The sequence below is a fragment of the Trachypithecus francoisi genome, unplaced genomic scaffold (genome assembly GCF_009764315.1).
Source record: "Trachypithecus francoisi isolate TF-2019V2 unplaced genomic scaffold, Tfra_2.0 Lachesis_group15, whole genome shotgun sequence".
NCBI classification, from domain to species: domain Eukaryota; kingdom Metazoa; phylum Chordata; class Mammalia; order Primates; family Cercopithecidae; genus Trachypithecus; species Trachypithecus francoisi.
The window spans coordinates 33,009,263-33,029,737 of record NW_022681460.1 but is presented as its reverse complement, the minus strand read 5'-3'; the positions used below and the strand labels follow the sequence as shown (position 1 = coordinate 33,029,737).

At 41.4% G+C, this 20,475-nt stretch overlaps 2 protein-coding genes and 1 long non-coding RNA gene across 9 annotated transcripts in view; 2 read left to right on the top strand and 1 right to left on the bottom strand.

Annotated features, from left to right (window-relative positions):
* Positions 1 to 12,517, top strand: part of MDN1 (midasin AAA ATPase 1) — a 190,715-nt gene extending 178,198 nt beyond the window's left edge. For 2 of the 3 annotated variants that reach the window (XM_033234617.1, XM_033234616.1), the window contains exons 93-102: positions 549 to 719; positions 1,693 to 1,856; positions 2,557 to 2,646; positions 4,530 to 4,645; positions 5,184 to 5,358; positions 7,025 to 7,098; positions 7,208 to 7,322; positions 8,714 to 8,777; positions 10,140 to 10,282; positions 11,106 to 12,517. In XM_033234617.1, coding sequence (XP_033090508.1) covers positions 549 to 719; positions 1,693 to 1,856; positions 2,557 to 2,646; positions 4,530 to 4,645; positions 5,184 to 5,358; positions 7,025 to 7,098; positions 7,208 to 7,322; positions 8,714 to 8,777; positions 10,140 to 10,282; positions 11,106 to 11,294 — 1,301 coding nt within the window. In that variant the 3' untranslated portion in view covers positions 11,295 to 12,517. The remainder of the gene's footprint in view (positions 1 to 548; positions 720 to 1,692; positions 1,857 to 2,556; positions 2,647 to 4,529; positions 4,646 to 5,183; positions 5,359 to 7,024; positions 7,099 to 7,207; positions 7,323 to 8,713; positions 8,778 to 10,139; positions 10,283 to 11,105) is intronic. The other variant, XR_004442796.1, reaches the window with a different exon arrangement.
* Positions 1 to 17,145, bottom strand: part of LOC117097087 — a 46,443-nt gene extending 29,298 nt beyond the window's left edge. For 2 of the 5 annotated variants that reach the window (XR_004442798.1, XR_004442797.1), the window contains exons 1-2: positions 16,877 to 17,145; positions 8,223 to 8,356 (exon numbers count right to left, since the gene is read on the bottom strand). This is a non-coding gene — a long non-coding RNA (uncharacterized LOC117097087). Of the gene's footprint in view, positions 1 to 8,222; positions 8,357 to 16,558; positions 16,794 to 16,876 lie in introns of those variants that run through there. The other 3 variants (XR_004442800.1, XR_004442801.1, XR_004442799.1) reach the window with 3 other exon arrangements.
* LYRM2 (LYR motif containing 2) lies at positions 16,745 to 20,213 on the top strand. The gene is made up of 3 exons (XM_033234618.1): positions 16,745 to 16,841; positions 17,629 to 17,769; positions 18,139 to 20,213. Exons 1-3 carry the CDS (start codon positions 16,797 to 16,799, stop codon positions 18,217 to 18,219), a joined length of 267 nt encoding a protein of 88 aa, XP_033090509.1. The 5' UTR covers positions 16,745 to 16,796; the 3' UTR covers positions 18,220 to 20,213.
* Positions 20,214 to 20,475: the final 262 nt, after the last annotated feature.

Sequence of the window (20,475 nt, the reverse complement as noted above, 5' to 3'; positions counted from 1 at the left end):
TCACAATGCTGGGATTCCTGTTCCCATGTTTGTCTTCCTGTGCCTTGTTTTCTACTACTTTTTATTATTTTTAATTGACCTATAATAATGATACATATTTGTGGGGTACAGTGTGATGTTTTGATACATGTATACAATGTTTAATGATCAAGTCAAGATAATTAGCACATCTACCACCTCAAACATTTATCATTCCTTTGTGTGGGAACATTCAGATCTGCTCTTCTAGTCATTTGAAAATATATAATAAATTATTGTTAGAGTCACCCTGTAGACCAGTTAAACACCCTATTTTTGTGGTCACATGTATAGTTACACTATATCCTCATAATTTCTGTAGGAGGTAGGGAACAGGCAGTTCATTATGTCAGTAGGTCAATAGGAAATCTTGGGCACAGACAAGTCTCCAAGCCGCATAGCTGGTCAGTGGCACGATTTGCATCAGTAGCATTTTGGAAGCTAGGATGACAGAAACTATACCCACTTAGTATTATTTTGTTCTGCAAAGAACTAGGATTTTTATGTGTGGGTGTGTGCTTTGTTGACAGATGTGGCCAGCAAAGAACAGCAACAGTCTGCAAAAGACTCTGGCAGGGATCAGGAAGAGGAGGAGATAGAGGACACCCTCATGGACACAGAGGAGCAAGAGGAGTTCAAAGCAGTAGACGTGGAGCAGCTGAAGCCAGAGGAAATCAAGTCAAGCACCACAGCACCCTTGGGTGAGTCCTGCGAGTGAGCAAATCCTTCCTAGGCTCTCTGACTTGAAGTAGTCAGTTCTCTCTCACTATAGTCTGGTGTTCAGTTCCATGTCCTAATCCATGGCTTAGATGAATAATTTGCCTATAATAATTTCACTATATTGTTTGGGACCAGAAAATGAAAATATGGACGGGGTGGGTGTTGCAGGACACCATCCTTCAAGGAGTCCCCTGAAACTTGAATTTCTGGCAAAATCTCATTAGTTTTTAAAAAATATGTAGAAGAAACCAGAATAGTATACTTACTACAGCTATGATGAGAAGGTATATTATTAGATAAATGATATTTTCAATTATATAAAAGTATATGCTATTAGCATAAAATGCAGTAAAATATTAAATAGAATGAGGAGTTTCCCTTTTATAGCTAATCAAGTTCTATTACTTGGCAAAAAAAATAACTTTATCAGCAATTGAATAAATGCAAATTCAAAAGAACTTGCCAAATTCGAATCCTGTCCTCTCAGGAGTGTTAGAACTGTTACAACGTTTGACTGCCCTATGTGACAATCCAGGCTTTGCCTCTCACCTCACAAGTTGAAGCAAATTATTCATCTTTTCTTTGCCTCAGTTTCCTCATCTGTAAAATGGAATTGTGGCTTTTATTTTTTATTTCTATCAAAGTTTTACATGGATGTAGTTTCAGGAATCATACAGTTTTAAAAGGCTTCTTAGGACAACCCAAAATTTCCCCTATTTCCCTTTCCCAGAACGTCTGCCTTCAGCATCAGGTGAGGAGGAGAGGAGTTTAGAGATTAAGGACTGGCAATGAGTGTCTCAGAAAGAAACCTCTGAAATCAACATGTGGAAATGTGTTGGAGAGTGAATGAATGAAGTTTGATTAATTGTCAGGAATAACAGGCAATAGCAAAGGCTTGGTCAGTCATCAGGCTAGTATTATGATAAGTAAAATTATGTCCTTAAATGAAAATAGGCTTTGATGAGATGGAAGTGGAGATTCAAACTGTTAAAACAGAGGAAGACCAAGACCCCAGAACAGACAGAGCCCACAAGGAGACAGAAAATGAGAAACCAGAAAGAAGCCGAGAGTCTACCATTCATACAGCTCATCAGTTCCTCATGGACACAATCTTCCAGGTAGTAAAACTCACAAATTACTGCATTGTGTTAATAAATTAACAAAATAACATTTTAAATTAGTTTTAAATCTTTGTCTTTAGAACTTTATGGAACATCTGGTTGTTGAGGGGTTTCATGTTCTTATTCAAAATTTTTAGGAATACTATTGGTATGATAGGTGCTCTTCAAGCACATGATACTGTTCCAACAGTTAATCACAGGGTCACAGTGCCCTGACCTGTCTGTGATGGTGGGTCTGGTCCTTGGCCTCTGGGACTCACATCCCACTTTTCTGACCATCCTTGTGTAAGGAACCTTCAGGACAATTAAGTTTGTGATGGTTAAGTAAAAAATCTTTGGCTTAGTGCCTTTATTTATGAAGAGCTATTTAATTAAGTTCTTGAGCTAAGAGTCTGACTTATTTGATTAATCAGATAACATTTTCATTATTGATGACTTAAAGGTGTTTGGGTTTTGTTTTGCTAGAGTGGCTTTATAAATGTTAAAAGTTTTCTTTATCCATATTGTCTAAGAGGGAAGTAGAATGCTTGTCTGGCATCTTCTCATTGTGCCACTGTATTTGCTGAATTAAGTTTTGAATCTCAGGAGCATTTGACTGTGTACTTTGAGTTCATACTGTAGGGTGAAAGGCAGCCAGTGATACTAAGTTGGCAGTTCCAACCTGGGCCACCTCTTATCTATGGCTTTTTCTTCTTAGCCCTTTTTAAAAGATGTCAATGAGCTAAGACAGGAGCTGGAGAGACAGCTGGAAATGTGGCAGCCACGTGAATCTGGAAATCCAGAAGAAGTAAGTCACTGTTTTTTTCGTAAAATATCTCCACTTTTTTTGTTTAACACATAACAAACTTAATAGGTTCTTAGCAATTACCTTAGTAAAAAGGACCAGGCATATGGAGAATATAATTACAATCCTAAAGCCTACATCTGTCCATCAGTTTCTGCCTGCTTTGCTGCTAGATCTATAGCTTAATTAAAACAGAAATTGGTGTGCTTAATTCCTTTAATTTCTGTTGCTGGCTCTGTAATGGATGTAATAGTTGTGACAGAGGTTGAAAAACTGTGTAAGAGTCTATGCTGTGCCATCCTGAGAAGAGGCCAGCTAGATCATTGCTGGCTGACTTAACGTGGTAGTGTGGATTAACCAGCAGTTTTATTTTTATTTATTATTATTTTTTGAGATGGAGTCTCGCTCTGTTACCCAGGCTGGAGTGCAGAGGTGTGATCTCGGCTCACTGCAACCTCCAGTTCCTGGGTTCAAGTGATTCTCCTGCCTCAGCCTACCAAGTAGCTGGGACTATAGGTGCATGCCACCATGTCCAGCTAATTTTTATATTTTTTTAGTAGAGATGGGGTTTCACCCTGTTAGCCAGGCTGGTCTTGAACTCCTGACCTCGTGATCTGCCCTCTTTGGCCTCCCAAAGTGCTTGGGTTACAGGCGTGAGCCATCGTGCCCGGCCTGCAGTTTTACTTTAAATGATTTTGCATCCTAAATTTACTGTATTATGTACACATTTCACTTTTATATCTATTGTCATAATCACTCTCACCACCTATATGTATTGAGTGCTCTGCCATAGTTGGTAGAAAAATCATGGGGCTTTGTGTTGAGCGTATTGCTGGAGGGATTTGTACTTAGCATTTTTACTTTTTTTTTTTTTTTTTCCGTGAGACGGAGTCTTGCTCTGTTGCCCAGGCTGGAGTGCAGTGGCACGATCTCGGCTCACTGCGACCTCTGCCTCCCAGGTTCAAGCAATTCTCGTGCCTCGGCCTCCACAGTAGCTGGGGTTACAGGCATACCAGGCCGGCTAATTTTTTTTTGTATTTTAGTAGAGATGGGGTTTCACCATGTTGGCCAGGCTGGTCTCAAATTTCAGGTGATCCACCTGCCTTGGTCTCCCAAAGTGCTGAGATTACCTGCGTGAACCACCATACCCCACCCACTTTTACTTTTGAAACATGACTGAGAATCCACCAATAAGTAGCTGGATCTGCTGGTGCCAAAATTACCCATTCACATCTCCCTCCCCATATGAAGGGTACACGTTTTACTCTTTGTAGGTGACGTGAGTAAGGCATTGATTTGGTCATGAATTCCAATAATTAACTGCCTTGTTTCATTCTTTCTCACTTAGAAGTGTGGGTTGAATGAGAGACTTTTTTTTTTTCTTTTTTTTTTTAATTTTTAATTTTTAATTTTTTTGAGACGGAGTCTCACTCTGTCACCCAGGCTGGAGTGCTGTGGCATGATCTTGACCCACTGCAAGCTCTGCCTCCTGGATTCAAGCGATTCTCCTGCCTCGGCCTCCCAAGTAGCTGAGATTACAGGTGCCCACCCCCATGCCCAGCTAATTTTTTGTATTTTTAGTAAAGACAGGGTTTCACCATGTTGGCCAGGCTAGTCTCGAACTCCTGGCCTCAAGTGATCCACCCACCTTGGCCTCCCAAAGTGCTGGGATTACCAGGCATTAGCCACCGCCTCCAGCTGGAAAGAGAGACATTTTTAATCAAGTAAATTACATGGTAGCTTGCTGGGAGAAGATTTAAAGTGCTTCTGTTGAGAACGTTCATGCAGGTCATTTTTTACCACTTTGCTTTAAGGCCTGCATCTTGCTAGAAGACTTGGTTGGCTCTGACATTCTGAGAGTAACTTACATTTTGTTGTTGTCACAGGAGAAGGTTGCCGCTGAGATGTGGCAGAGTTACCTGATCCTAACAGCACCTCTTTCACAACGGTTATGTGAAGAGCTTCGTCTCATATTAGAGCCTACCCAGGCAGCCAAGCTGAAGTAAGTCTTTCCCTCTGGAAGGCCTCACAGTGCTCTGAGAAGATGGCAGCTTCATGATTCTGTTGAACTCAGCAGCTAACCATTCATAGTGCCAGCTTCTAGGTTGTCTCTTCTGCTGTACGGGCACCAGTATGCTGTTCCTTACCCTGTTTTCCTATTATTATCTCGCACAAAAGTTTCTGGGTGTCTGCATTGATCACCTTGTTACATGTTGAGTTATTCAGTTGCAACAGGAGTTAACTCATCTAGATCTTTTCAAAGATGTCCAAAATCATTCATATTTAGTGTATTTTTTCTTAATTTTTAAAAATGTGTCTGGAAAGACCTAATTATTATTGCCACATACATGTCCAATTTTTCTGGCTAGAGGTCAAGAAGATCATGCACTTAGTCCTCAATTGACAGAAACACTTCTATGTACCAGGTTCCTAGTTACTTGGTATTGGTTTTAAGGTATTATTAATGTGATTTTTGTCCTTAATAAAAATTCTCAGGAATTAAAAGTTGTTAACTAATTTTTGCCCGTTTGAATAAATAGAGGAGACTATCGAACTGGGAAACGACTGAACATACGGAAAGTCATTCCATACATTGCTAGTCAATTTCGGAAAGACAAGATTTGGCTTCGAAGGACCAAGCCCAGTAAACGCCAGTATCAGATTTGTTTGGCTATCGATGACTCTTCTAGTATGGTAGACAACCATACCAAGCAGGTAAGGAAAAGAAATGTAGTGGCGGTTTGATAGGAAATTAACATCAAACCATGTTCCTTGGGCCACCAAAATGGATTTTGAAATACCTGTTAGGACTATTTTGAGAATGTGATAACCATCTTTGATAAGACCTAAGATTTAAAGAGTTCAAAAGGGCAGTTTTAGGATGTCTCAGATGTGTTAGTTTCTTACTGTTGTAGGTCTTTTAAGTTGTTTTGTTTCTTGCCCCTGCTGTTTGTTCTTAACTGTCTAGTTGCAGAATAAGTAAACCTGATAGTGCTTATTTTGCAGAAAATGCAACAATGTACTGTTAAAAAAAAAAGTTTTCAGATATTACTGCATAGTCTTAAACAGTTTAAGTATGTATCTAGGATACATTTCTTTTATGTCTGAAATTATCCAGAGTTATTGTTCTGTCAGTGCTAATATTAAGTTTAGGAGCCTGAATAGAAAACTTATACCACCACTGCAGATGCCAAAGAGTGTTTGTTTTGGGCAGTGATGCATGGGCTAATGAGCAACCTAAAATTTGTATGTTTTGCTGGAAAAAGTTAGTGTAGCCTCTGAACTTGGGTTTGTATCCCAGCTCCATTTATTAACACATGACTTTGGGCAACTTATTTCTTATGTATCAGTTTCATCTTCTGAAAAGAGGAATATATATATATATATATTTACATATATGTTTTATATATATATTTACAAGCACACACAGAACAGTAATAACCTCATACTTGCAGAATTATTATGAAGATTAAATGAAATAATAGATGTAGAATACTCAGTTTGCTGTTCTTTTGTCATATTGCAAATGGTAATGAAATTTTCTGATACAGTTATACAGTCTGATCTGACTACATATATATAAATGGATTTTAAATTAGTTTTTAAAATTTGTTACCTACAAGAGGTTACTCTTTATGTAGGTCCAAAAAAAAAAAAAGAAAAATTCATGGACCATATTTCTCAAGGTCTTTGATTTTTGTTTTTGTTTTTGTTTTTTAAGACAGGGTCTTGCTCTCTTGCTTAGGCTGGAGTGCAGTGGCATGATCATAGCTCACCGTGGCCTCAACCTTCTGGGCTTAAGCAGTATAGTCCTCCCACCCACTTCAGCCTCCTGAGTAGCTGGGACCATACGTGTGTGTTAATATGCCTGGCTAAATGTTTTTTGTTTTTGTTTTTTTTTTGAAGACAGGATTTCACTCTGTTGCCCAGGCGGCTCACTGTAGCCTCAACTTTCCTAGGCTCAGGTGATCCTCCTACCTCAGCCTCCAAGTAGCTGGGACCACAGATGTGGGATCTTGCTGTGTTGCCTGGGCTGCTCTTGAACTCCTGGACCTCAAGTGAGCCTCCTTCCTTGGCCTCCCAAAGTGCTGGGATTGCAGGTGTGAGCTACCATGCCTGGCCCTCAAGGTCACTTTTTATTCGATGTCTACAGGAGACCATTCCTATCAGTGTAATGGATTCTAGGTTTCATCATTTGTGGTACCAGGCCACCAAAGCCTCAGGGTTTGTTGTGACTAGAATAGCCTTATTGATGTTATTCCTCTACTTATCAAACAAAAAAAATAATGTTTTCTTTGGGAATCTTGTTGCAAAAAATAGTCGAGAGGCTCTGGTTTAGAGGATATTCTGATTCCTGATGTCATTAACTTTTAATTCACAGCTTGCATTTGAATCTTTGGCTGTGATTGGAAATGCTCTAACCCTCCTGGAAGTGGGTCAGATTGCAGTGTGTAGGTAAGGTTGCTTTGTAATTTCATTGTGAAAACTTTTCACAACCTGTTTGGTTATTTTGGTCACACAGCAAAAAAATAACTCCTGTTGTATTTGGTTTTCCTCTCCCAAGTTTTGGAGAATCTGTAAAGCTATTACACCCATTTCATGAGCAGTTCAGTGATTACTCTGGGTCCCAGATTCTACGTCTCTGCAAATTCCAACAAAAGAAAACCAAGATTGCTCAGGTAAGAGGATGAAATAAAATGTTTTCTGCACAGTTATTTTTAAACTGGTGTAGGTAGGAGGGAGAACAATTTTTATTTTTGAGACAGGGTCTCGTTCTGTCACCCAGACTAGAGTACAATGGCGCCATCATAGCTCACTATAACTTTGAACTCCTGGGCTCAAGCAGTCCTCCTGCCTCATAGGTAGGACTACCTAGTAGCTACGACTACAGGCACATGCTACCATGTCTGGCTTTTTTTTTTTGTAGGGACAGGGTCTCACTTTGTTGCCCAGGCTGGTCTAAAATTCCTGGGTTCAAGTGATCCTCCCTTCTTGGCCTCCTGAAGTGTTGGGATTACCACCATGCTGGGCTGAGAACCCCCCTCCATCCCATGCAGTATTAGGACAGGGATAGTCCTAAATCTCAGCCTGGGTACCACTGGAATAGAAGCTTCCTTGGCATCCATTATAAAACAAGGTGTGACTTCTTTTTCTCAGTTCCTCGGAGATCACTTGACTTTGCATCATTGGTTTTCTAGCTGCCTACTTACTTTTCTGAGTAGTTTGGAACATTCTGTAAAAACAAACCCATCTCCCATACTCTTATCAGGTGGGCCAAGACCTATTTCTCTCCCTCATTAAGCTTAGAGAAGAAATGATATGAAATAAAGCCAGTGACCTACTCAGGAGGACACAAGTTTCTCCTGGGTCCTGCTCTGATTCAGTTTGCTTTTTCTAGGCTGCCCTGGACATTTTATATTTTCTTGCCTTCTCTTTTACTCAGTTTTCTCTGTTCTTGAAAGATGCTGTTTGGTTTATTTGAGTGACTTATTGATTTCTTATGCCCCAGAGAAGCACTTCTTTTACTTTGGGGTATCTTCCAGAACTCTAGTGGGTTATATGTTAGACAAACGTCTCACCTGTGCATGAGAAGGCCTGTATCATGTAGGCATGGTGGCTCACACTTGTAATCCCAGCACTTTGGGAGGCTGAGGTGGGAGGACTGCTTGAGGCCAGGGATTCAAAACCAGCCTTGTCAACGTAGATCTCATTTCTACAAAAGATAAAAAACATTATCCAGGTGTGGTGGCACATACCTGTAATCCTAGTTACTTGGTGACAGGCTGAGGCAGAGCCCAGGAATTGAGGCCGCAGTGAGGTGAGATCGTGCCACTACACTCCAGCCTGGGTGACACAGTGAGATCCTCTCAAAAAATAATAAAACAGAATGTCTGTATCCAAGGATCCTCCTTTTTTAACTACATGTGGCCAGAAGGGACAGTTAGTTGATGGTCTATAAACCTGAGGTGGTTATCTGATAATCACTTCAGTGTCAGAAGTATCAGTCTCTCTGACAATGGAAAGAGCATTTACATAGTTTTCCAATTGTCTATTTCTGGTTCCGGTTTAGTTTCTAGAGTCTGTTGCCAGCATGTTTGCAGCCGCTCAGCAGCTCTCACAGAACATCAGTCCAGGTGAGCTGCATGCCTTCCTCTTCCTAAACAAAACGCTTTCTTGTACTCTGTATTCCCAAGCTGCTTGCTTCAGCTCAATGCCCCGTCACTGTGTTTTAACAGGTGTGCTCCACAGGAAAAGACATAAATCGATGGAGCTGATTTTTACTTATTTATTCATTCAGAAATTTTTTTTGAACCTGTACTCATGAGGCTTATAATCAATGGGGGATCTAGACACTAACTATTTGATAAGAGTTCAGATTTGTGAGAGAAAGCAGCAAGGTGTGTGGAATTAAATATAAAGACTACAGTTGACCCTTGAATACCACAGGTTTGTCTGTACTGTTCAGGTCTATTTACACATGGAGTTTTTCCAACCAAAAGTGGATTGAAAATTCAGCATTTGAGGGATGTTAAACCTGAGTATATGGAGGGCCAACTTTTCATGTATGCGGGTTCTCCAGGGCCATCTCTGGACTTGAATATGTGTGTATTCTGGTATACTGGGGGTGACGGGTATGTGCTGAAACCAGTCCCCTTCGAATACTGTATTCTCTAATATTTTAATGACAGAGGAGAGTAGAGAAGGACATAATTTAACAGCCAGCTAATCCAACCACATTTACTTTGGGGGCTTGAAACATGCCATTTCTTTAGTTCTTTCCAAAAATCTCAGTGTTCTCAGTGTATCGTGCAGAAGCTTCAGATTTTAATGGAAGCAAGTTATTCACACCTCTCAACATTTGCGAAAACAGCCCACCCTCAACTCAAGTACTATATAATCTTTAGCTGGAAACACTATGTAGCAAAAATTTTAAAACATTTTATTCAGTGTTTATGGTTCCTTTCTATTTGGTTTTGTTTAAACAAGTCAAATTTCAAGGGGAAAAAAATACAGAAATTAGGTACAAGGAATTAACAGAAATCTAAAGGTGATTATATGTGGTGACTGAAATTTGGAAGACACAGTTCCAGATTTCTGATTTGGCTACTTTCTTCTAATGCCCTACTCAGTACTATCATTTTTAAAGTTTATAGCCATAAAACTAGTGTTTTAATTCTCATCTACAGTATGTTGCTCTACAATTGAAGTTGAGCAGAATTTAACATTTCCTAAATCACTATTGAGAAATTCTGCTATACTGACAGAAGCGTACTTAGTATCCCTTATTATGCCTTGTCTCTGACTCAAGCATTCTAAGGGATAGATCTCATCAGAGGTCCCTTAGGTTTGTGCACAGAATTCATCAGCTTTAGAAGTCTGTTTAGCTTTAATAGTACAGACTAAGCCTACATTAATTTGTCCTACTTTGGGTAGTTGTGAGTTATTAAAAATGGCTGATCATTTTACTCCCTTGCTTCCTCTTATATGGTCTACAGAAATTGCACAACTCCTCCTGGTAGTCTCTGATGGGCGAGGCCTCTTCCTTGAGGGCAAAGAGAGAGTCCTGGCAGCAGTTCAGGCTGCCCGGAATGCGAACATCTTTGTCATCTTTGTTGTATTGGACAATCCCAGTTCACGGGTGAGTGACTACTAAAAGCCACCTTTTCTGGAGATAAAGTGAGGATTCCTTCAACCTGTTCAATCTGAAATATGGCCTGGATCACTCAGTCATACTGAGAACTCCCAGCATTCATGATATTCTGTCAAGTACCATTGTAGGCACTTGTATTTTCTCTGTTAATCTTTGCAATAAGCCAGTGAGGTAGGGATCATTATTCCCACTTTACACTGAAGGAACTGAAACACATAGTGGCTATAGGTAATGAGCGGGAGAGCCAAGATTCAGAATGACCATCCTCTGTGGGTCATCATTTCCTTCTATGCAAAAGTCAGTGCAGGTATTGCAGCTTTGATAATGGGTACTGACCACTTTGAAATGGAGATCAGGTGTTTCCACAATGACTTAGGTCTCAGCAGCCCTCCTCACAGCAGGAAGCATCGATCGATCGTCTTAGTGAAATATGCCTACAGGGCAGTTCTGTTCCAGGGAAGCACTGTCTCTGCGAGTCACATTAAGGCCTTGATAGGAAGGTAAAGATTTAGTGTGAATGATTCCAAGTGGATGGTGGGGAGACACCACTGTAGGGAAAGCAGATTTTCCTATCTGTCCCTTTTCCTTTTTTTCAGTGTCCATCCTCCTGGAAGGGGTACTCAGAAAGATATCTACCTCCTTCTTGGTAGAGTTCTGAAAATTCTTTTGCTTAGTAATAAAAGCTAGGTTCATATGCAGGAATAAGACACAGCAGATGTAAAAGTTGTTAGCAAAAGAGATCACAGAAGAGCTAGCTAAGGATGCTGGTTTAATCGCTGCCTCCCCATTTCATGATGTCTTTTGTTGACAGGATTCTATCTTGGACATTAAAGTACCGATATTTAAAGGACCTGGAGAGATGCCTGAAATCCGATCCTACATGGAAGAGTTCCCATTCCCATACTATATCATTCTTCGAGATGTAAACGCACTTCCTGAGACACTCAGCGATGCCCTCAGACAGTGGTTTGAGTTGGTGACAGCCTCTGACCACCCATAGAACAGAAAGAGGAGTCCAAAGTGAGACTTAACCATGCTCAGAAGGTCACATTGCTTACCCAGGTGCTCCCTTTTGGACAACTACAAAAAAATTTTATTGTAATATTTTTATTTTATAATGTGATCTTACAGCCTAGAGAACACACTCTGGCTCCTGGCTTTGTCTGGGCTAAGGTTTTTATACCAAACCTGGAAGCAGCAGCAGGTGCCTGAACTCGTAACTAGAGAAGAGTTATCCTTCTTCCCTCCCTCGGAAGCCCTGACCTGGATGGAGGTCATACCCCACTGTTGGAGCCCAGCTGCCCGTTTTCTTTTGCAGGGGATCTGGGCACCTGTGCCTTGAGGAGATGCTGCCAGGAGCATGGGACTCTGACAGTCCTTTGTATAAAGGACTAAAGGGAGCTGCCCTTTTGACCCTGCTCTAAGCTCTGCCTTGCCAAGCCCACAGTGTGTACCCAAAAGCTGTCAAGTGGCCGAGACAGCTGCAGTTTCTGGAGAGTATGAGGTTGTATTTTCTTATTGTGAAAGGAACTACCTTCTCTTAGAGGGTAGGAAGAATGTGGTGTGTGTGTGTTCTCATAAAGCAACCGGACATTATAGGAGCCCAAGTCATCCATAAAAACGATCCTTGGGCTGTGTAAAAACGAAGTGGCTTTTCAGTATCCTCTTTCACACTTGCTGCTTCGGGAGACTATGCAATGATGGGAAGGTGACTGCCCCTTTATTTCATTCAGTGCCATGGTCCCTGTTGTTGTAGTAATTTATTTGTTTAGTTCATTTTTTTTTTCTTAACGATTAAGGGGAAGAGTCATTCCTCACACTGCTTTCAAGCTGGACTGAGCCAGTCTCATTATGGGAAAGAAATGCCGTGTCCAGAACTCAGCAGCTCCAGTCAAAAGAAACTGATTTTTAGGCAGTTTTTTCTTGGCCAGAAAGCAGTGCTTGAATACTTGAAACTGTGTGCTCTGTTCTACTTAATGTTCTGCCAGAATGTTCTTTTGTAGGCAATATGTCATGATGTAATCATCTATCTCCTTGTCTGTTTCCAAGTTACACTGTGAAGTCTGCCACCCTTTTGAGGTGGTCATCAAAGACACAGATTCCCTATTGTTTAACCAAGTGTCCCAAAGCATGGACCTGAAGTTATATCATTATTTTTTATTCTAAAAAGCTATGCAGCTTATATTCTGAAAACTATTAAAACATATACCACTGTTTATGTAATTTGTGACTATTCTTAATGGAAGATGACAGGATTATAAAAGGTACGCTAGGGGACTGATCTTCTCTGCTGGATCAGCCAGCTGTTACTAGTTTATGCTGTGCTAACATGACCCCCCAACTTCAATGTTGCTTTTACTATAAGGGTTGATTTATTATTTGCATTTATGTCCATGGTAGGCTGAGCTATAATATACTGGGTTTGCAGCAGAATGAAAAGGGTGAGTTGGTGGAGCCTTGTAAGGAGGTGTCTAAAAATTCTCCTCCATAAATGATGTTGCATCCATTCACATTTCATTGGCTAAAGCTCTCTATAGGGCAGGCAGTTTACTCTTCCAGTAGGGTTGAGTCTGGGAGGGAAGGACACCAATATTATGACAGTGCTGCAATCTATTATATCTGCCTTTGGAAGCTCCATCTTAGACCTCCCAAACTGGTGTGCCCAGAGTGATTCTCTTGGCCCTGAGTTAGCTCATGAGATCACGGACAGTAGGAATTCCAGGAAGCAGGAACCCAAGAGTGCCATTTTCAACTTGTGCTGCCAACAGGACTTGCAGGAGTAGTGATACATTAATCTGCCATGTTGATAGTTAACACTTGTGCCATCCTGCCCATCCCCCCCAACCCCCAGGCCTTGGTCAAGTAAGTAACTTCTGATATCTAAGCAATGGACAGCAGAACACAAAAGTCCTCCACGCTGTCTTAAAAATCTCACTTTGGGGCTGGGTGCGGTGGCTCACGCCTATAATCCCAGCACTTTGGGAGGCCGAGGTGGGTGGATCATTTGAGGTTAGGAGTTTGAGACCAGCCTGGCCAATATGGTAGAAACCCCATCTATACTAGAAATACAAAAAATTAGCTGGGCATGGTGACGCGCACCTGTAATCCCATGCTACTAGGGAGGCTGAGGCAGGAGAACTGCTTGAACCAGGAGGCAGAGGTTGCAGTGAACTGAGATTGTGCCACTGCACTCCAGCCTGGGCAACAGAGCAAGACAACAACAACAACAACAATAAAATCTCACTTTGGACAACTTCACCACTCCCATGGCCTCCACCATCACTGAAGCAAAAGGACTGTAAAATTCTCCATTCGGGGGTCCAGGAAGTGTACTCTTTGGTATTCTCAATTATATTCAGACATCTGCTGGGGCTGTACTTAGGCAACAGACTCTTCAAATGCATTACATTCAAAATGTCACTCTGTTCTAATTCCCCTATCCCAAACCCATTCCTTCAACATTCCCCATCTGGGATGACCACTCCAACAGCTGCCCTGTTTACAAACTTGGGACTTAACCTATACATCTGCTTTACTTCCTTCTCCATCTCTATCCATACCCCAATCAAATTAATCATCTTGTCCAGTCGGGCTTCTGGACATCCTATCCTATCCCATCCCTCCCCCTCCCTCCACTCCACTGTGACTGGGGCTCTTTTCATCTCTAGCAGGGATTACTTCAATGGTATCCTGACCAGTAACTTCTCTTTGCTTGCTTCACTTCATTGCTATTCACAACATCCAAGATCTTTCTAAAAGTTCTCTAGCTGAAAATCCCTTCAAAGCTCTCCCTTGTGAAGAGGGTAATATTCAAGCTTCATGTGACCTATGAGGCTCTTGCTTGACTCTCCTGTCCCTTCTCTCCCAGCATCCCTGCCAGTGTTTCCATGTGTTGTCTGGAATCCTCTTAGTGATTCTGCGTTTCTGCCAAATACCTATCTCAGACAAGCCTTCCAGGAAGAATAATTTCCCACAGTATGAACCGCAACATTATTTGTTAGCACTATATTGAACATAGAGGTTTTTCTGTCCAAAGCACGAGTCTTTGAGCAAGGAGCGTATATGACTTATAACATTACCAGTGTCTAGCATGAGTGAGTCTTTTTTTTTTTTTTTTGAAACAGAGCTTTGTTCTTGTTGCCCAGGCTGGAGTGCAATGGCGTAATCTCGGCTCACTGCAACCCCCATCTCCCAGGTTCAAGCGATTCTCCTGCCTCAGCCTCCCAAGTAGCTGGGACCACAGGCGTGCGCCACCAGGCCTGGCTAATTTTTTGTATTTTAGTAGAGATGAGGTTTCACCATGTTGGTCAGGCTGGTCTTGAACTCTTGACCTCAGGTGATCCACCCACCTTGGTATCCCAAAGTGTTGTGATTATAGGCGTGAGTCACCACACCCAGCCTGAGTGTTTCTTGATGGGAAGAAGAAATAATGTAAAAGTGTCTTCTCACATATTAATGAATAGATTCAACACTATTTCAAAATTCCAATCAAGATCACAAGACGATTTGGAGGGAAATGATACAAAAGGTTATGGAGAACAGTACTAATGAATTTTTTACAAGAAACTAAAGTCCTGCCAAATAATAACATACATATAAAACAAAAATTAAAAACCCTAAGATGAAACAATTCTGGACAGATTACTCACACTAAAATAATTTATCATACAGTCAAAAAGGCATCCATTACATAAAGCCCCGAAAAAGGAATAAGTTATGTAATAAATGATATTGATACAGCTTAACATGTAGAAAAGAACGTAGATCCACATGATGCTATAAACCAAAATAAATTCTAGATGGAGTAAATATTTTTAGGCTAACACGGTGAAACCCCGTCTCTACTAAAAAATACAAAAAACTAGCTGGGCGATTTGGCGGGCGCCTGTAGTCCCAGCTACTCGGGAGGCTGAGGCAGGAGAATGGCGTAAACCCAGGAGGCGGAGCTTGCAGTGAGCTGAGATCCGGCCACTGCACTCCAGCCTGGGCGCGAGACTCCGTCTCAAAAAAAAAAAAAAAATGAAAGATTTAAAAAAATGAATTACAAAGGTCTGAATGGGAAATGAAAAGCCTCAAAAGGCACAAAAATACATGATTGCATAAAGTTTCTGTATGTATAAAGGAATGACAAAAACAAAATATAGAGCCCATATAAAAGAAAAGTCCTCATTATAAACGGACCCAAGTCATGAACAATTCACAAAATCAGTATAATTTAAAAAGGCAAGGAGTATTTAACTTCACTCCTTTTAAAAAGTTAGTGAACTATTACAGCTAATGTATTAGACAAAATTTAATATATATATTATTGATAATATGGTCATGCAGTTAGCATCATTCATACAATGCCTGGTAAAGTTCAAAAGAACTAATGATTAGAGTTCTTACATGTGCCAGGACCTATTCTCAGTACATTAGAGATACACAACTGAAGTAGATGCTATATTTCATTTTACAGGGGAGGTAACAGGCCAGGAGAGGGGAAATGGCCAGAACACAGCTAGGAATAGGGAGCCCCAGGATGCCAACAGGCGAGGCAGGCAAGTCCCCAGTAAACTAGTAATTGAATGAACATTTTTAGTTCTATTTTAATTCGATACAACACTACTTGGAAAATTAATATAGCAAAGATTCGCTAACTCCACTTCCAGTGATTTAACCTGAAGGTGTGTGGTGTGTATTGTGGGAAAGATAAAACAGCTATGAGGAAATAAAAGCAAAAGCCTGAGGCTTAGGGATGTTAGGCTCCTCGTTATTAGTGATGAAAGTGCTTAAGACTGCAGTGGAGCAGCCATTCAGAAGCTTTGTTTCAACGGATCATGAAGACCACCGCTCCCGGAAAACGCTTGCGCTATAAAAGAACAGGACGAAAACGAGAGAGAAAAAACCAACACAAATTGTAAAAGAAATCGACACTTTCAATTTTAGTATTTTCAACTAGACACATTTTTAAAGGCTCGAAAGAATATTCAAATACGTTTTCACCTCTTTCCCCCAAAAAACCTTTTTTTTTTTTTTTTTTCCCCGAGACAGGGGTCTCGCTCTGTCGCCCAGGCTGGAGTGCAGTGGTGCGATCTCGGCTCACTGCAACCTCCACCTCCCGGGTTCAAGCGATTCTCCTGCCTCAGCATCCCGGGGAGCTGGGATTACAGGCACCTTACAGGCCTCTCGAAGGTCTTGGAAATGCAGGCAAGAGCCACCGCGCCCGGCCTCCTTCACTTTCATTTGAACTCTCTTTACCAAGAACTGTGCTAAGTGTCCTACCTTTCTTCCTTCGTTATCACAACGACCCTATGGTGCACTGCTATCCTATTTTACCGACGAGAAAACCGGCCAGCGCAGCCCATAACCGGCTCCTAACCCTAGGGCTCAGTCCCGAAGTCTCCCGCTCAGTCAGAGCGCAACCCCGGACCGTCTCCTAGGAAACCGGGCTCGCCACACCCCTTGGTCGGACTCCACTTCCGCTTCTGCGCGCTGAGGCTCCGGCGGACCTCTCGCTGACATGGCTGCTTCCCGTTTACCCCCAGCGACGCTAACGTTAAAGCAGGTACCGGCGGTTCTCTGCCTTCCAGAGCGGCTTACCTGGGTCTGAGCTTCTGGATTCTCCATCTCTCCCTCCACCCAACGGGGCGGCTTCCGGGGTCCTGACGCGCCGTGCGCGCCCTCTGAGATTGGCCCGATGCCTGCGGGGCGGTGCTTCGCTCCGCTGGGCCTGACGGGAGGCACGGGCTGCTTCCTTGGTTTTGGTGCGGTCTCGTGAGACGCGTCAGGTGCTTGATTTCCCTGAGTCCCGGTGCATCAGCTGCTCAGTGCCCACGGTAAAGACTACTCTCTATTGCACTAAGCTGTGGCAAACGGCAAATGAGATTACCAAAGATTTGAACAACTGTTAATTTAGAAAAAGTGCTGTCGTTGTATTAACAACTTCTAGGAGACTGGCAGCCCTTTTCAGCCCGGTAGTCAGCTCCTGATTTTTTAATGGTTCTTAGATTTGACAGAGCAGTAAGCAGAAAGATCAGATGAACCTCGTGATGCTTTCTTTAAAACATCTTTTTGAGACAGGGCCTCACTTTCGTGCAGGCTGAGTGCAGTGGCACAATGAGGGCTTACCTCAGCTTAGACCTCCTGGGCTCAAGTGATCCTCCCATCTCGGCCTCGAAACTGCTGGGATTACAGGCCTGAGCCACTGCACCTGGCCAAAAAAAAAAAAATTTTTCTTTGCCTTTTTCAAAATTGACCAAAGAGGACTCTGGTTGCAGCTCGGTTTGCTGAAGTAGAACTTTTCAGGCTGGCGATTGTGCAGAAGTAATTGCTATTGCTCCTCCCTTTTACAGTTCATAAGAAGGCAACAAGTTCTTCTCCTCTACAGAAGGATTTTGCAAGCAATTCGGCAAGTTCCAAATGATTCTGATCGCAAATACCTGAAGGATTGGGCAAGGGAAGAATTCAAAAGAAACAAAAGTGCCACCGAAGAGGTGAGAACAAAATCATGGTGAGGACAGATCCTAACCCTTTTTATTGATCAGTGAATTTTTTTTTTTAAGTTTAGCAGACATCTTGGAATATAGTGCCACTGAGTTGGTATATCTTGATCATTGCTTGTAATGTTACCGATTTTAAATGATATTTTAAAATGTAATATTACTGTATCTACACTCTTCAGCATCATCACTTGACTTTTATGTTGTACATTTTATATGTATGTATGTGGAAATCTTTTGCCTTTTCTAAAAGGCAGCAGTTCCAATACATAGTATTAGTTGTTGATTTTAACAAATAAAACGGTATAGCTATACCTTGTTTAACCAGGTAAAACAATAACCAGATTTCACTTTATTCTACAGGATGCAATCCGGATGATGATTACTCAAGGCAACATGCAGCTCAAGGAGTTAGAAAAATCACTTGCTTTAGCCAAATCTTAACTATAGCATTATTCTGAAGGATTTTCAAAGTCTCCATGTGTTTCGTTGCATTTAGGATTAACAATGGACTACACAAAGCCCAGTCTTTCTATTTGTATGTACAGTATTTGGTGATAGAGGGCAAAGGAAAACACATCACAACAGTTGTCTTAACACTGAAAAACATACCCTGCATTTTGAAAATGCTTATGGATGTCTCAGCAGTTTTTTAAAAAAGAAAAAACCACTAACAAATGGCCAGTAGATGCTGGACACTATCATTAGGGAAGTGTAAATCAAAACTACTAGGAGGCCGGGTGCAGTGGCTCACGCTTGGAATCCCAGTACTTTAGGAGGCCAAGGTAGGTGGATCACTTGAGGTCAGGAGTTCAAGACCAGCCTGGCCAACATGGTGAAACCTCATCTCTACTAAAAATACAACAAGTAGCCTGGCGTGGTGGTGCATGCCAGTAGTCCCAGCTACTTGGGAGGCTGAGGGAGGAGAATCACTTGAACCCAGGAAGTGCAGGTTGCAGTGAGCTGAGATCATGCCACTGCACTTCAGCCTGTGTGACAGAATGAGACTCTCCCATAAACAAACAAACAAAAAAAACCCTGAGATTCACATTCACTAGAATGGCTGTAATTAAAAAGAGAAATAATAGTAAGTGTTGGTGAAGATGTACAGAAATTAGAGAACCCTCATACATTGCTGGTGGGAATGAATGTAAAATGGTGTAGCCACTTCAGAAAACAGACTGTCAGTTCGTCAAAACATGAAACAGCTGCTGTATGATTTAGCAATTCTACTCTTATGCCCATACCCATTATTTGGCACTAAAAAGAAACAAATGACATATATGCTAAACATGGATAAAGCTTGAAAATGCTAAGTGAAAGAAGCCAGTCACAAAAGATCACATGATGACTCTATTCATACGAAATGTCCAGAATAGGCAGGAAGCTTAGTGGTTGTCTAGGCTTGCTGTAGATGGAATGTAGTAACTGCTAATGGGTGTAGGGTTCCTTTTCAGGGTAATGAAAATATCCTACAGTTAGCTTGTGGTGTAGGCTGCACAACTCTGAATACACTCAAATCCACTGAATTGTACATTTTAAATGTAAGCAATGAGTTGTATCTCAATAAAGCTGTTATTTAAAAAAACAAAAAACAATAACTCTGAGGTGTAGGACTGAAAGTATACTGACACCAAGAGATAGCCTGGAACTTTCCCGAAAAATCCTGCATTATCCCTGAGGGTTGTTCAGGTACGTTCTTCACATGTGTCATAGTTTCGTAGAGGACTCATCAAAAAGTTCACCACTGGGCATGTAGCTCTTTGCTGGAAGAGAAAGAGAAGCTTAATGAGCACATTGAAGCACTTACCAGAAAGAAGAGGGAAGACTTCTGGATGAAACCTCTGTGAGTACCTTAACATTCACATGGAAGTAGTAAAAATAAGATTCTGGGTGCAGTTCTCCTCCAATGACAGGAAAAAAAGAATTTGAAGAATACGTTAGAGACAAATACATTACAACCAAAGTTGACTTCAGGGCACTTTTGAAGGAGACCAAATTTATAACAATTTAGTGAAAGATGTGAAAGTGAAAGCTTGTGGAAGATGTTGGAATCATCCATCCTGAAAATTGAAGTCTTCTGTTCATCAACAGAACAGCTAAGAAGCTAATCTAAGAATGACCAGCACCTGAAAGATGTAGACAACATTTTGCAGAATGATAAATGGTATCCAGTACTGGACTGTGCCTGAGGATAGGCATCAACTGAATGTGGATGTTGGTGACCTGGACTGTCAGGGTCCACCTCTACCTCCCAGAGCCTCAGAGCCCACGAGACAAAATAATTCTGAATACTGTTGCATGGGGGTAATCTACTAATTCAAAGTGCTTACCTGTGCCAATTTTCAGGTTTTTATGTAGAAGTATTAACCTGTTGCAAAATAATCTGATAGGAGAAGCATTTGTGACATTTCTGAACAGAGAACACTTTGGAAATATTTTTGTGTGACATGATTGATAAATACAGGCTATCTCTAGTAAATCTAAAATCTTGAAACTCAAAATCATCCTTTTATGGGTGTAGAAGTCAGATTTAATGATGCTTTTCCTAACAGTGGTGTGCACGGAAAGGTTTTCATTGAAGAGCCTATGTGGTTTGCATTTGCAAGATGCAACTAGCACAGACTCCAAGAAAACCTAAGTTTTTTTGTTTGTTTTTTAAAGCAGGTAAGGCCAGGCACGGTGGCTTCCGCAAGTAAT

Excerpts from the sequence above, each read along its gene's own strand:
- LYRM2 (XM_033234618.1), top strand. The coding sequence starts at position 16,797 with ATGGCTGCTTCCCGTTTACCCCCAGCGACGCTAACGTTAAAGCAG. Across the intron at positions 16,842-17,628 it reads CGACGCTAACGTTAAAGCAG|TTCATAAGAAGGCAACAAGT; the intron begins GTACCGGCGGTT and ends TCCCTTTTACAG. Across the intron at positions 17,770-18,138 it reads ACAAAAGTGCCACCGAAGAG|GATGCAATCCGGATGATGAT; the intron begins GTGAGAACAAAA and ends TTTATTCTACAG.